Source organism: Podarcis tiliguerta (assembly GCF_965153285.1).
Source record: "Podarcis tiliguerta genome assembly, chromosome: 9".
NCBI classification, from domain to species: Eukaryota; Metazoa; Chordata; class Lepidosauria; order Squamata; family Lacertidae; genus Podarcis; species Podarcis tiliguerta.
In genome coordinates this window covers 21,433,885-21,450,748 of record NC_139542.1, presented here as the reverse complement: position 1 = coordinate 21,450,748, position 16,864 = coordinate 21,433,885, and the positions used below count along the sequence as shown (strand labels likewise).

The 16,864-nt window shown below is 41.0% G+C and overlaps 1 protein-coding gene across 1 annotated transcript in view; it reads right to left on the bottom strand.

Moving 5' to 3' along the window:
* Positions 1–16,864, bottom strand: part of NFKB1 (nuclear factor kappa B subunit 1) — a 67,225-nt gene that overhangs the window by 36,165 nt on the left and 14,196 nt on the right. Inside the window, exons 2-5 of the mRNA XM_083456760.1 lie at positions 15,822–15,874; positions 13,076–13,160; positions 11,187–11,227; positions 7,675–7,773 (exon numbers count right to left, since the gene is read on the bottom strand). Coding sequence (XP_083312886.1) covers positions 7,675–7,773; positions 11,187–11,227; positions 13,076–13,160; positions 15,822–15,866 — 270 coding nt within the window. The 5' untranslated portion in view covers positions 15,867–15,874. The remainder of the gene's footprint in view (positions 1–7,674; positions 7,774–11,186; positions 11,228–13,075; positions 13,161–15,821; positions 15,875–16,864) is intronic.

The following is a 16,864-nucleotide window of genomic DNA, read 5'->3' as shown; positions in this document are numbered from 1 at the left end:
ATTGTAAATATGTTAATTGGAAATTTGTATGACTGTAAATATTTATGAAAAAATGGAATAAATATTATACTTGAAAACTGTTCCCAAGTAGCACAAAAGCAGGTTAAGAAGTCTTGGTCTGTGCAAGTGACTAAACTTCTAACTAGTCCACAAACTGTTCATTAGACCAGACAACAAGCTGCAGGTGTCAGGCCCCTGGGCATAGCAGGCTAACTTCTCCTCTCCATCCTGAACAGAAAATAGTGGAAGCTGGTAATGCCCCACCTCTTGGGTACCACCTACCCTAGGCTATGGATTAAGTAATGACATTTGAAGAGCAAACATGGAGGACAGCGGTGCTGTCCAGATGTTACTGCATCTTCAATGGGCCCAAGGACAGGAACTCTCTGGGTTTACTCATATTTGTTTGCTAATGCAAAGAGTCCCCTTTGGGTTCATGTGACATTTGAGCAGAGGTGGGTGTCAGGTTTGTAGTTCTGCACTGCACAGGTGCTTCTAACTCAGCCAGTGTTGTGATCCATGAACACAGAAGTTTGTTCGTTAGGTTCATTTTCCAAAGCTGAGGCCTAGTTGCATGTCCACATCCATTGTTCTAATCTGCTGGGTTGTGGCCTGTGTATTTTCTTGAACACAGATGTACGTCTATACTGTTTCCCAATGTGGGAGATGGGGGCGCTGGAATGATTTTGGGGGGTGGGGTAGCCTCAGGTGCAATTGGGGGACATTGAATAAAAATAAGGGGGCAGTGGAAACATAAGGAAAGAAAAAAAGAAAAATTTGAAAAACCATTCGTACATCTTTCATCTGTTTGGTAATGCAGTGTCGTCTTTAGCTGGGGGTGCAAGGGGTGCGGGGCACCCGGGTGCTGAATTCTGGGGGGCACCAGGCACTCACCGCTGAAGCCGCCTAAGATTATATTATGTTTTGTATTGAGCTGCTATGCAGCAGCAGGGTCAGCGGCACCTTTGACACGACTGATCTCGCAACAGCCGCAGGCAGGTGCTGTGAGAACAGTTGTGTCAAAGGTGCTGCGAGTGAAACATTGCAAATTGCGTTTTAATTTCATCACTCGCAGTTCAAATTCGTTTAGAGAAATTGTTAAAGGAATAATGTTTATTTTGCTAATTGTCGGCATTTTCTTTGACTAACTACTTAGTACTTAGGGCTCTACTGCACGTTTTTCAGCATGCAATTTTAGTTTTCCATTTTCGCAAAATTGCGCCTAGAGCACACACTATGAATTTCACGAGCTGCATTTTTCTTCATTTTACGACGAATGCTAAGCATATAAATGAGCAAATGGAAAAGTTTGTTTCTTTTTCCTTCTTTCATAAACAAGAGAGAAGGCGTAAGCATGATGTCTGACATAAGCATAATAAAAGTTAATTTGGGGGCTAAACTAAATTGGGGAGGCAGCACTGGTAGGATCTTTGCACACTGGCAGCGCATATGCTAAAGATGGCCGAGCTGTAATGACACTTATCGCCAGGCCAGGCACTGTTGCAGCATGGTGACAACACCTCCCCCTGGATCCAGCAGTTATGCTGGAGGTGAGGGATTTTCCCAAGCTTGGGTGGACCCTTCTTGGCTTCACCCAGGGCCGGGAAATGGGTCTCAGCTTGCCTGCTTATTTGGCCAATGGCATACAGGCTGTGGTGCTGGACCTCCCCCTTCGCTTAAAGAAGGTAGATTTCCAGGGGAGCACTGGGTAATTTTATTTTTTTTCCTGAAAAGGTGGCGGTAGGCCAAATATGTTTGGGAACATAATCATCCCAAGGAAATAATACAAGGAATAATGAAATAAGCAGCCTTTGAAGGGATGGTGGGAAGGATCACATTGTAACATATTTTTTTACAACACAGCTAAGAAGCTGAAGTAGTATTCAGAGCCCCTACTCCAACCATGCTTTAACATTTATGTACTCCATCCCAGTTGAGAGAAAGTTTGGTAATACAAATTAGAGAGGTAACTTAAGTTTGAATCATACTGAGATTTAAAAAGCGAAACGAAACAAACAAACAAACAACCACCCTTCAATTTTGGGCAGCCTGCAATACATGCAATCAACTTCATTTCAAATCCACCATTGTTTCTCCATTTATGCATACAGATAGTAAAATCAAAACCTAGAGAAGAAAAAGGAAATAAGTGGCCAATAGATGACAAAATAAACTGACCGCACACAGTATGAGCACAATCCACTCTGACATTAAATTAAAGCCCCATTTCCCTTGTTCTGCCACTCATGAGCAGGTATGGGCATGCATTCAGGCAGCAAAACACTATTGTTAAGAGGAATAGGAAGCCCATGCATGCTTTCCACAAACTCAGCCAGCTTTTCACCCAATGTTTTGCATTCACCTCGTATGCATTGCTCCTTTACAGGCTGAGCCCAGGCATGCTTACTTGGAAGTCACCAAGACTTGGATTTTCCAGCTAGGAAATAAGAGACGGAAGGATTGTGATGTCTGCCTCAAATATTATGATCCAAAACTTCTTCTCCAGCTTAGATTTTAATTTGAACTTTCCCCACTCGCACCTTTCTCACTCCCCATTCTTTCGTTTCATATGATTGGTTCTGCAGCTTTTAGGTAGTCATTCCCTATCAAAACTTTTGCATAATTACTCTATGCACCCTTTCTCTCTTACTTGCTTTCTTCCAGTATACCTGAAGGAGCGTCTCCATCCCCAACGTTCAGCCTGGACACTGAGGTCCAGCTCTGAGGGCTTTCTGGCGGTTCCCTCACCGCGAGAAGTGAAGCTAGAGGGAACCAGCCCGAGGGCCTTCTTGGTGGTGGCACCTGCCCTTTGGAATGCCCTCCCATCAGATATCAAGGAAATAAACAACTACCTAGCTTTTAGAAGACATCTGAAGGCAGCCCTCTTTAGGGAAGTTTTTAATGTTTGATGTTTTATTTGGTTTAATATTTTGTTGGGAGCCACCCAGAGCGGCTGGGAAACCCAGCCAGATGGGCGGGCTATAAATAATAAATTATTATTACTATTATTGCTCCTGATATCATGTCCATATAATATAGACCCTCCTGTCCTTAACATGGTGGGTAGTTTTGGTCCAATGCTGCTTTCATCTTGGCACTTGCTTCCTTCAACTTCTTGGGTCTGCTACCTAGTGTTTAGGCCACTGACTACTTTGCTTGCCATCTTCAGCCCACCGGTGCTCCTTTGCCCTATAGTAAGTCCCCTCTTGAGCTTAAGTGCTGTGAAGTTCCTTCAGAGTCACATTACCCTTTTATTTGGTCTTCTCTTGGACTATTCCCTCAGTTTCATGATCCACCTACCCTTCTTTCAGATTCCACTTTATTGGTCAACTGCTGACCCTACACTTTTTCTGCATGGTCCTTGCCACTAGGCTTCCTGTTCTTTAAGATTCCTGAGTCTCTGGGGCTTCTTACCAGTCCTCAGACATTTCCTGTGTGAGGCTCTAATCGTAACCAAACTGCCAAGTTCCCCTTGCATTACAGAACCCTGAGAGAAAACCGCTTTGTTCATTGAAGAACTAGATATTCTAAGCCATTGGCCAGCTCAGCCATTCCATATCACAAAGTAAAAGTTGTTTACCAAAACCCAAAAGCCTTATAATTTGACCAACATGGGTCCTATGGCGGTGAATGGATACTAAATTCACATTCTGCTTAAATCAAATGCCGAATTCCCATTCCCTACCTAACTGAGTATTTCTGGGCTTGTTGTAGCCATCAGACAGTGACTTTTCTTATAATTGCCTTGTGAGTGCACTCAAGCATAGACACAAAGCAGTCCTAAAGCAAAAATTATAAATAAGGCTATTCAGATGCCTCAGGGAATTGATAACCATCAATTAAGTTCCATAACATGATCAAGGAGTGCTTGGCTGGCCAAGGCTCAAGGCCCTGCCAGATGCAGATGGTGTGGCCAGTTCAAGTGAGATCATCAGGCAGATCTAGATAATCACACAGAACACCAAAATCTGAAGTTGGCCTATGAGTGTCACACGACACATGATCCATTGGAAAATATTAGAGAATCAACTGTGTGTTTGGACTATGTAGATTAGTTATTGCATGGGTAGCTACACATCAAACATGCCCCGTAGAGACAGGTGGGCTTAGGCTTCACTCCACAAGTTCTTATGGTTGTATGGCTTAGACATGCTTGGATGAAGCTGATTATCTGGACCAATTCCAAATCAGAACCAGTACCAGCTTTGGTCAGTCTGCTTGATGACTTGCTTTGGGAGGAGGACAGGCACGTGGCTCTCCTTTATCTCCTTTCATACCATAAACCATGGTATCCTTCTGAAGTGACCACAGTGGTTCTGTTCTGTGCCATTCCCAAAAAACAGCATTGGTGGCATTTGCTTAGCATGACACTTGTGCTGTGAAGTCCTGCAGAGTTCTATTCCATCCCCATTGCTATTTAACATGTGATATAAGCCACTGGTTATGTTCATCAGGGGCTTTGGAGTCTGGAGTCATCCCTCCATACTGTCTGAACAAGGTGGAGTTGTGTTGGTGCTGAAACAGTGCCTGAGACAGTAATGGTCTGGACAAGGGCCAATAAACTGAATCCTAACAAGATGAAGGAGCTGGCGGCAAGTTGCCTCTCCCCCTCAACTCCGTAATGAAAATATATCTGCTCTGAGCTACTAGCTGAAGTGATGTCATCTAAATCTGTTCTGGGAGCCTGCTGGATAAATAGGACTGCTATTCAGAAATATAACAATAAATGGGGTGGGGGGGTGGGGTGTAGGAAATCTCCAATTACCCATGGAGTGAAATATATTTTGCCACAAGGTCCATTCTGACAAATCATTTGTTAGAACAATCTGTTAAAACATACTGAAAATTTTGCCATTCATGAAAAGGAGGCACCTGGAGCTAGGGTAGGCTGACAGAAGGGTAATTGAATGCAAAATATTTCTCTTTCCTTTTGGCTAAACTTGAAATCATGAACAGGCACTAACAAGCCAGTAAGTAGCCTTGAGGAAGTTCCCTATATTTATCTGCCAGCCTCTCCTAACAGGTGTTGCCATAGGAAGATTTATACAAAGCAAAACACTAAGACAATAAAAAACACACTTAAAGAAAGGCTGGCAGTGGAATTCTACACCTGTCCACTCAGAAGCAAATCCCACCAAGTTCAATGGGACTCTCAGGTAAGCAAATATAGGATTGCAGTTTAAGGAATGAAACTATGACAAAATATGAAATAAATGAAATGTTAATAAAGGGGGGAAAACGCCACACCTTACCATTTCCACAAACATCATGGGAACATTTTTGATGTCATATTTTCAAAAGTCATTTAAATAAATATTGGGTTTTTTTGCCGGTGAGCTCTAGAAGTCAAACTAGATGTGACATGGACAATCACATTCGTTTGCTGTGCATCAGCTCTGCTCAGATATAAAGTTGGGACCTGGTCCCTTCCCTCCACTTGAGGCACTTGCCTCTCTAGCCTGGTTCACTTCCCATACTGGAGCCAGACTGGAGAGAAATGTTTCTGCAGCAACAGAGTGCAATGATAAGTAAATGGATGGGGGCAGGTCCCAGATTCCTCTGTCCTCCAGGGGAGAATGTCCTCTACAAGATGGAAATGAATTGCATCTGGCCCAGTTCTTCATTTTGACACATGACACTATGAAACATGGCACTCCCATGCCAATAGCAGCCGAAATATGTAGAAACAAGAAAACTGGGTGTGCACTCCAAATCAACCTTTGACCTACCACAGAATACATGCTTCAAATCTAGACTCGTCACATGCCCAGTTCTCAGTGGAGATGTTAAACCCTTGTCTAGCCTCTAACACTTCAGAATGCAAGCAGGGACTGAGATAACTAAATGTTCCTCCACACCAAAAATTAATAAATAATCCCTGCACATAAAAGACCACTAGTTTTAAGGGAGAAGGGTTCTGGCCACGTTTCTGCATGGATAAAAGATTTTAGGAACAATATAAAATAATGTAGTCGGAAGGGGTGAAACCCAGACATAGGTTTGCCACCTCAGTGAAAATGAGGCCATAGTCTCAACAGTCAGCCTAGGGCTTTGGTCTTTGCAGAATCAAAATGCAACGGGAACAATGCGTTTTAGAAAGAAGTTGACAATAAAGATTGTAGAGTACTGTTGCAGATGTACTTTATTCATGCAAAGTGGGACATGAGCTTTAAAGCTGCCCTTTGTCTAAAAAGCCTGCTTGGATTATTATGTCTATTGGCAGGATGGGGAAGGGCTGAAAAAGTCCAGACTGGTCTTTGCTCTTGGGAAAAAAGGATGTGTGCCAGGAGTTTCCTAGGAGGCATTTTTTAATTCATGCAGAAAGAAAGCAGTCTTAAGTTTTCAGAGCTGGCTTTCGAACAGGCTACCACTATTACTTTGGAAACGGCATTGCCTACTTGTGCAAGTTTGCTCAGCACTTGTTCAAACTATAGATTTTAAAATGAACAGGTACTGCAAACACCATAAGCCTTCATAGTTCTTGCCTTCAAATGAAACTTGCTTTGTAGTTCTACCCTGGAGCTTAACATTGCTTGGGGAGTACGAGGCGACCACAACTCTCTACTTGGCAAAATACAAGCTTGATGCTAAATAATAATTAGCAATTCACTAATGCTTTGTGCATTCCATCTCCATTGACCAGCACATATATATAAAAAAATGGCAGCCTTGCATGTACAATAGTCTCTTTTTATAAAAACAAACTAACTGAATTAGCCCTTTAGACCTTTCACATAAGTAAGTACGTACAACCATAGTACACTTTTCATTTTTCTAATCAAAATCCTTAGGGAACCCCACCCAATGGTTTGGTTATTTATTTATTTGCTGCATTTCTACCCCACCTTTCCCCCCAAGGAGCTCAATGTGGTGCACATGGCTCTCCTCCTCCCCATTTTATCATCAGAAGGTAGGTAAGGCTGACAGTGAGCGAAGAGGAGCTGCTGCTGCTACTACAATTCTTTTCAAAAAGTAAAATTTGTGAACCAATGTGGAGCGAAACAAAACTGCTCGTATAACCGTACAATTGACACTTTATAAATATCCCTTTGCCCAAACCTTCCAGTAACGGATTATACTGTTTCAGTCATTCTCACACTGCTTTGGTTGGGAAGTGTCTAGGCAAGACTTTCCTCTTTCTATTGCAACCACCATTCCTGTTACAGTGGTACCTCTGGATACGCACACCTCTGGTTGCGTATCCTTCAGGCTGCAAACGCGGCAAACCCGGAAGTATTTTTCTGGGTTTTGCTGCTCATGCATGTGCAGAAGCACTCTACCTACCATGTGCATGCACAGAAACGCTCTACCGTGCCATGCGCATGCGCAGAACAGGCACCTCCAGGTGCGAATTCCTCGGGATTCGACCGGAGCTCCGGAACAGATCCTGTGTGCAACCGGAGGTACCACTGTATATCCAAAGCAAGCAGCAGCAGTACATACAATTAAAAAAAAAAAGTGAGTAGCATCCTAGCTCTGGTGCCCTCTAGATAGTTTGACCACAGGTCACACCATTCCTGACCATTGGCCATGGTGACAGGGGCTGATGGGAGTTTCAGTCCAACAATACCTGGAGAATATCAGGCTGGGGAAGGCTGCTGTAAAGTGCCAAGCAAATCGATGGTTTAATAATCATAATCAAAGTAATAAATGGCAAGTAAATTATGAACTTACTTTAACTTGTGGATATGATTTTTTGTTCTTCTCGCTGGAAGCTCCAGGAAGTCCACCATGCGATGGTCCTTCACAAACGTATCGGAAGCGAAAACCCCTCTGAGGAGATCAGTTTTTAAAAGGTTAATGAATTAACTTCTCACACAACGCCAGCTTCTTTACTGCACTGGTGAGTAAAGAGAATGCATTAATTTTTACTTCTTCACTTTTCTCTGCCCCCATACTAATTCTATGTTGCTTATTGAATTTCTGTGCCACACTTCATCACATAGTGACCCCAGAGCGAGTAACACAATAAAAGAAAGGCAATACCATCATACCTTGGTTCCTGAAAGCCTTGCGACTTGAACGTTTTGGCTCCCGAATTCTGCAAACCCAGAAATGAGTGTTCTGGTTTGAGAATGTTTTTTGGAAGCCGAACGTCAGACGTGGCTTGTGCAGCTTTCGATTGGGTGCAGGCAGCTCCTGCAGCCAATTGGAAACAACACCTTGGTTTTTTAACATTTTCGGAAGTCGAACGGACAGATTCCGTTCAAGAACCAAGGTATGACAATAAGACTTCCTTAAAATGCAATAAATTGTGGATAGCATAAAACAGAGAGAATGAGGAGATATTTCTTAAGTAGGACTAAAAGGAAATGGAATTACATGATGAGTTAGGGAGGAGCTGTTAGAATGAGTGGCATTTTAAATATAGCTATTATGAACATTGGGTGGTTTCCAACAAAGTAGATCCACTAGCGCAAAGACTTTTGGCTGTGCAATGGAACTTTCCTCTCCTCTCCTCTCCTCTCCTTGCACCTTGCAAATCTGTTCTGGGTCTTCCCTCAAATATCTGGAGGAGGGCATTGGGGAGGGCATTGTGCAGATGGAAAGCTTTATGCTAGTGAATCTAATTCAGAGTTTCCCAAACTTCCAGTTGTTCTTGGACTACAATTCCCATAATCCCTGACCACTTTCCTGCTTACTAAGGGTAATGGGAGTTGTAGCTCAAAACAGTTGGAGACCCAGGTTTGGGAAACCCATATCTAATTTATTGTATAATGCCTGTTGTATTTTAAGAGTAATTGATGTGTCATGAATCTGTGTTTTCTTTTGATACTTGTAGATCTTGATATAAAAAATAAAGTTTTAAAACTACAACAGAACAAGACTAAAGTTATAATGATGTATTCACTCAGTTTGTTCCTTCCTAAAACATTAAAATACAACTACAGCTGACCTTACACTGTAACATGACACTTCATATGTCACATTAACACAACTAATATTTAAAATTATACTGTTATCTAACAGTATACATGGCAAGGAAAAATACATTTTGTTACTGTGTTACTCTTTACTTCTTTACTATCCATAAAATTCATGAACCAAACTTAAAGATACGTTTGGGATATTGGGGAGATAAACTCACAGACTGCCATGATACCCAAAGCCTGAACACTCCACAAAAACTGCATGTCCAATCCATGGAAACATGCTCCCAAAATAATAGGAGCATATTTCAAACATCACTTTCATGCAGATGGCAACCCTGCCTGAACGGCATTCCCTTCCAGTGTGAGAAATCTCGAACAGAGTCACAGCCCTGTTAAACTCAGAAAATGAGATACTTGGAGCCAGTCCTTTTACTCGTCCGTCTTTCTTTCTTTCTTTCTCTCTCTCTCTCTCTCTCTCTCTCTCTCTGTGTGTGTGTGTGTGTCTCTCTCTCTGGAATTTTATTGGTTTGTTTGTTTGTTTGTTTGTTTGTTTCACATACTGCCTGATTGCAGCGACACCTCTAAACAGTTTACACTGGTAAATACACTCAAGGCTGTAAGTTAAATAGGAATAACCAGCAGGATATTTTGCCCATTATAAAGAATTGGGCAACAAAGGGCTTGTTCACAGCTCTGTTTGCCCTGCCGCTTTCCCCCAGAAAAACTCATGGTTTAGTGCTGAATCCAGAAAAACAGCAATTGGGTTTTCTACGGATTGCTGTTTGTTCTGATTTACCACTAAAGAGCAGGTTTTCCTGGGGAAAGTGGTGAGGCAAAGTCGAAACGGCTCAGACCTGTGCCTAGAAAGAATGGGACACATAGAAAGTGTTTTTTGCACCAGTGCTTTCTTGGCACGGAAGTGTAGACAAGCCCAAATCGTGGAAGCACCATGATTTTTGCTGCAACACACTAATATGACCACTGCAAAGTCGGCCTTCAGTAAGACACTTGCTTTCAGTGTAACATACCTCCCCAAACTGCTACACTGATACAAGGATACATAACCTTATCGTACCCACAGCCCTTGATGTGATGAAGCAAGATATCTAAAACAAACAAGTAAACAGGCCACACGTTTCCAACATTTAGAGGCTGTCTCAAATTCTAATCATCTTCAGCCCACAGCTAGCCATCCTACTCAAAACAATAGCTCTCAAAATGAGTAAGCAACCGCAAAGCTATTCTGTCCAGATCTTTTTCCATTTTAACACTACAACGGATGTTCGACTTTCACTCCAAATTTGCTGCAAATGCTTCAACATTCTCAGGAGAGGAAACCATACTTTGCTCACGCAAGAAGCAGCACTGGGGCAATTCTTAAGATACAGCTTCATATTGGAGGCATTGAGGCTATGATGCAGGGCTTACATGGTGCATAGCTTAATTCATTCTTGCGGTGCTGGATTTGCTCAAACAGTGCTTGCCTTACTTATAGCTGGCTCATGCACTACTGATGATTGTATTAAGTCACATTAAAAGCTCACCCCGCCCCCCCAATCCTGGGAACTGGAGACTGTTGGGAATTGTATCTGTGAGCAGTAAACTATAGTCCCCATGATTCTTTGGAGGAACCCATGTGCTTTAAATGTCCATGTTCCACCTACAGTGGTGCCTCGCAAGACGAAAAGAATCTGTTCCGCGAGTCTCTTCGTCTTGCGGTTTTTTTCGTCTTGCGAAGCAAGCCCATTAGCAGATTAGCGCTATTAGCGGTTTAGCGGCTATTAGCGGCTATTAAAGGCTTAAGGGATTAGCGGATTAGCTGCTAAAAGGCTATTAGCGGCTATTAAAGGCTTAAGGGATTAGCGGATTAGCTGCTAAAAGGCTATTAGCACCTTAGATCAGCTGATAAGCGGCTTAGTGAACAGCTGTTAAGCGGCTTAGGGGCTTGGGAAAAAGGCTGGGAGGGAAAAAAACCCCCCAGGAATCGCAAGACATTTTCGTCTTGTGAAGCAAGCCCATAGCAAATTCGTTTTGCGAAGCACCTCCAAAACGGAAAACCCTTTCGTCTAGCGGGTTTTCCGTCTTGCGAGGCATTCGTCTTGCGGGGCACCACTGTACATCAGTATAGTGGTTCAGACATTATTATTGGGAGGGACCAGAGCTAAGTAGCAAAGAAGCATACTTTGAATACAGAAGGTTCCAGGCATCAAAAAAAGAGTACAAAATGTTGCTTGACATTTCTAAATCTAGCATTACAGCAGTTAACTGAGAGATTGTTGTGGTAATTTCAAAACATCAATAGTCTTCTCTTACCTGCTTAGGTTGTTCAACAATTTGAAGGTATGGCCCATCACCTTGTTACAAAAAATGAAAGGAAGATAGGGTTTTTTAAAATATATATATATATCTAAGATTTCCCTATTTTGGTTTTTTAGGATAACAGTTCACTTTACATTTTCTCCCCTTTGTCACTCCCCCCCCCCAGGAGAATTTACCCTTCCCCCTTCAAGTATAATCAGGTAGGCACATTCTGGTCTGAGAAAAAGTTTAAGTTAGGACTGAATAATCTATATATCCAAAAATAGCACAAGGGGTTAGTAAAAATAGAGCTGTTACTGCCTCTATATTTATATTTATAAAAATAAAATGTTATATTTGCAAAGCCACAATTTTGCATATGATGCCTTAAGAAAATGAGGACTGATGTACGACTTTGATCTGAAAACCATTTTGGTTATACTTATATTGTATTACTTTAATCCTGCTCAACTATCAAAAAAAGAATCTTAACAGATCCAAGGAGCATCAAGATCAGCTGAGAATAGCCTTGAGTTCCCCGACTATAAAAAGCATATTATCAAAGTATATAAATAATAAGGTTGTCCCTTGTCAAATAATGAGAGACAATTTTGTTCATGTGTGTCTTTTGGTTAATAATCGGGCAAGCTTGCTCAGTTTTAAGAGTCACTCTGTTTTATTAACTGTTTGTAGTAGTGATTTCAAACTGCTTTCTGATAATTTGCTTCCTCAACTTTAAGGAAAAATAGCTTTAAAATAAGGGTGGGGGATCTAAAAGTCATTAGGCAGTTTTCCACATGTACACTTCAGTCTTTCAGCCACCTCTCCCTACCTTAGCTCCCTGTGCATGATGAAAAGTGGCCAAAAAATGTTGGCAGACCCTCCAGTGCGATTGTCACCAGAAGAGAAAATCAGGAACCTTCCCAGGAGTCCTTGGGAATGATGGTCAGATTCACATCATGAATTTATAGCACTGTTAAAGCACATGACTTCCCCCAAAGAATCCTGGGAACCATCATTTGTTAAGGGTGCTGCCAACTGTAGCTCTGAGAGGGATAAACTACAGTTCCCAAGATACTTTGGGGAGGAAGCCATGTGCTTTAAATGTAAGTTAAATGTGCTCTGCATATAGTGTGGGGATGTGAGTGATGTGTGCACCCACTTGTGCTTCCTTGGACCAGGGTAAATATACAGAATAACTAACAGCCAACTTTCAGCAGCAGCTTCAAATGTAACAGTGAGGGGGAATGCATGTCAATTAAAGTGGGAGTTGTGGTGCGTGCCAAGTTCACACACATCATAGCAGAGAAAAAGATCTCTCCTTTGCACATAGCTTAGGAAGCACAGTAAAAGGGAGAGCAGGTCATTTGTACTTCCCCTTTCCCTACTTACTTATGATGTCAAACTTTGTAATGAATCATCCATGATGTGTAAGAGGGAAAAAGCACAAGGCAGCTTAAGTCCTTTATAAGACTGTATCAACAAAACTCTTTACATATTTGAAAAGTTGCAAGAAACAAACGGCATTTATTGACAGAAAGTCCCCAGACTTTCCAAACATTTCACATCCATATAATGAAAAGAAGAATCAACTGTTCTGCACTAATCCCTTTTATGCTAACATGTTCCGTAAAAACACAACATCTGATTGTCAAAACTCTGAAGCTGGCATTTCCCAGTTCAATATGGAACAAGGGTCTTGCGCTCTTCAAAGCTATTTAGAATGGAAAATTTGGGCACAAACACATTCTCACATTACTACCATATCATAATGGGAGAAGTTGGCAGAGAAGGATTTTTGTTTTGTTTTGTAACTATAAATTATAACTGTTTTAGACAAATATAAGTTTCTGAATATGAAGCAATTTTACAAACCATCTCAGTCAAGCATAAATGATTTTTACCTGTGTGCAGGTGAAGATCAGACGTAATCATGGTTGTACTATTGAGCAGCTGATTCATCCCCATGATGTGTTCCATTCCATACACCTGCATTGAGAATATCTGTGCTTCTTAATAGATTTCAGGCTCTAGTAACTTATTTCAGGCTCCATTAACAAAAATACTCATTTTACAGCTCTTGCTTCTTCACCCAATTTTGTTCTGCAGAGTTACCATAAGTATGTGAATGCTTTTCAATAGCTGGGCTGAATTAGTATACTATTTGATGAACTACCAGCAAATGTGTATCCCACTTTCTCCATATTGCATACAATGTCTGTGACCCTAACAAGGTAGATGAGAACCCAACACGATCCCTGCTAGATCAGGCCAAAGGCTCATCTAGGCCAGCATCCTAGTCTGACAGTGGCCACCAGATACCTACGTGAAGTGCAATGGTATTCACTTGTGATTCCCAAGAACTAGTATTCAGAGGCATACTGCCTCCACACAGTGGAGGAAAAAGATAGCTTTGTCCTCCATGAATTTGCCAAAAGCCCTTAAGGAGGAGTTTCACTTGCTTGCTTTCTAATTTGTATTGCCTTACAGCTCCTTTGGGAGGAAGGGTGGGATATAAATTTAATAAGTACGTAAATAAATGAAGCCATCCAAGTTGGTGGCTGTCATGTACATCTAGTGGGAACAAATTCCATGGTTTTCTATGTGCTGTGTGAATAAGTGCTTTCGTCTGTTCTGATTCTTCCAATATTCAGTTTTATTGGAGAGAGGGATTAAACCTTTCTATTGACTTTCTCCACACCATGTGTACAATTTTATACACATATTAATAGTCCGTCTTACTCACTTTTTTCCTAAACAAAAAAAGGCCCAAATGTTAGGCTAATGTTTCTTCATAGGAAGGCAGCCTTGTTCAGCAACAGAGATTCCTCTCTGCTTCTCATGCAAGGAAAAGAAGAGCTCCATCTATATAATGATGAGAGCCACAAATATACTGGAAGGCTCAGGACTGCAATCAGTAGCTGAAGCCCTGTATCCTGTTACATATAGACTTCAAGGGTGCTAAGCACGTGCTAGAGGATTGCAGTCCATAGGCGAAGCACAAGCATGGATATATGGAATTGCAATAATACATAATATTGCACACATTCATTGAAGGAGTCTCCCAGATCACGTGTGTGATCTCTTCCTCCAAAACCATCACATAGCCCACTTTTGAAAAGATGACATTAGGGCAAACTTCTAGTTCCTATACCATATCTCAGGCGCATCCAATGTGGCACCCTCCAGATAGCAAACTCTTATCATACCCAACCAAGCATGGCCAATAGTCAGGGATGATGGGAGTTGTAGTTCCCAACATCTGAACTATTTCAACTGTATAAGGGTTTTCACAGAAGACCCAGGTAATACCTAATAAGTGACTAATGAACACACAGTGCTAATATCTGTAGAATTGCCAGTCCAACCTGACCAGTATAATTTTTTTTAAAAATAAAAATGTAAAGTTGTTCATGCTTCACCATTCGCAGTGGGTGGATGATCATATTTGGAAATTTTACTTTTTGCTAATTTGAACATGGGCGTAATACACAGACCTTCGTGAATGTCAAAAAGTTGCAACACCCACTCATTAAAAGCAAATGAAGCAACAACTAAACCATAGTTATGACTCATACAGGATACACTAACCTAAAAATGCAATAGCAAGTAGACTTTTTTAATGGGTCTCTCATTCGCAAAGCTTACTTTGCATTTTCTTAAAAATATGGACAGAAAATAGATTATTATTTGTGTCCAAAATCTAGTTTCCTTTCCCTATTTCTAGCACTTTCTTACACATATCTGCAATTACTTTGAAACAGAAACTGTAGAACAGGATCATATGCGTATACCTCATATAAAGGAATACGTCCAAGGGAAAGTTATCTTAAAAATAAAGTAACACAGCAATATTAGAAGTACTCTGCCCTCAAATAACATATTCAATCAACAGAGAGAACGAAGAGCAGCTGAATAGCAACTGCTTATACCATTTTGCAGTCCCACCTTGAATTCACTCATGGTTGATGAGTTCCAGCTGAATTAAGCACAACAAATCTATATTTATTTATTTATTTGCAATCTTTATATGTTCCCCTACATACAACAACAGTACTCTTGGAAACTTAACACATGACGACGACAACAAAGAGCCTAATAATACATTCAAAACAGTCAATTCAAAAGAGAAAGAAGAGAAATAAAAGCACAGAACCAGACCACTTTAAAGCAGAGCAGAGGAATATAAACACATTAAGAGCAAAACAATCTTAAATCCACAATGGTTTAAAATGCCTGGGAAAATAAACTAAGGTGCCAAAAAAGAACTTACAGGAAGCACCAGGAGAGCCTGTCTCGGGGTGGTAACCATACCACTACTGGAGACGCCTTTTTTCTTGTAGCTACTATACCTCACCTTACAAAGTAGCGGGTGCAGAGATTATGATCTCAAGGTTTAGGTCAGTACCTGGGGAAAGTGGCAATCTTTGAAACAATGGTTACGCACTGTGAAGGGCTCTTAAAAGATCAGAATCACCACTTGAATTGAATTCAGAAACTGACAGGGATGAAGTCCTCAATATGAGGTGGGGTTCTCCCCCCCCCATTTGTTTTATAGGCTCACACATCCTTTAGGAAACACAACTTTGCATAATGCTTTACACACATTTCAGCAGCATGTTACAATCATAGGGTACAGAAAATGCTCACCTGAGGGTCCGTAACTCCCAAGAGATACGCATTGTCATCTGCCATTCCGAGAACTGAAACAATTAACCATATATTGCAAGTCAATGCATAGTTACAACAGCTACTGAGTCCATAAAGTCATCCAATAAAGTCAAACCGAAATCTCTAAGGAAAATAACCTGACTATGTGAGATACAAAATGTTTCAGATGCTATTTTATGCTGCGACTATTTTTAAAGTTTTAGAAAGGATGACATCTCTTGATCAAGTTCAGTCCTTTATTGTTAAAATAATCAGGGATGAAGTTGATTGATTTTTTTTTTGGAAATGTTTCTAAATAAACCAGCTCAGAAGTGATTCACACAACCAATCTGGCAAGCTGGAAACTGGGGTGTCATTCTCATAATGCCTGCAGAACTCATGCTGCTCAACTGTTTTATAATATTATTTATATAATGTTCATTTATTTATATAAATAAAATACATTTATTTATATAATGGGGTTTTTTTTTTTGCTTTAAAAAAAGGTCTGAAGACATTGTACGATCAACTTTTAAGAAAACAAAAATGGTGGGCTGCTATACTTTTGCTTGTCTTCAGAAATGGCAACGTGAGGGTAAGAAGAGCTTTGTCTTTTGTATGATCACCAATACCAGTAATTTAGTAGGCATATGTGAAGCATCATTCACCAGTTGGTTCAGACATCTTGTAAAGACAAATCATTTTACATGTGTCCCCCCCCCCCCGTCCCATAAGAGTGGACCCTGTTATTACTAGATTTCTGGAGGTGCTTTTTTTAAACTGTTCTTTTACTAGGTTTAAGTTTCTATTTTTGTACAGAGATTTAAAATATCCAGGGGTTTAGAAATGCTTTTAAATAGACCACCATATTTTGAAGCTTTATTCTTCCTCCTATTCCCACCCTCCCCTTCCCCACCCATTACTGTAGTTGGAATACTGGAGAGGTAGAGGTTTCATACATCCCTAGCAAAATCCTTTAATTGCTAGATATCAGCAACATTCCCTTTTTAGCAAAATAACAGCTGACCAGGAATGCACGATGC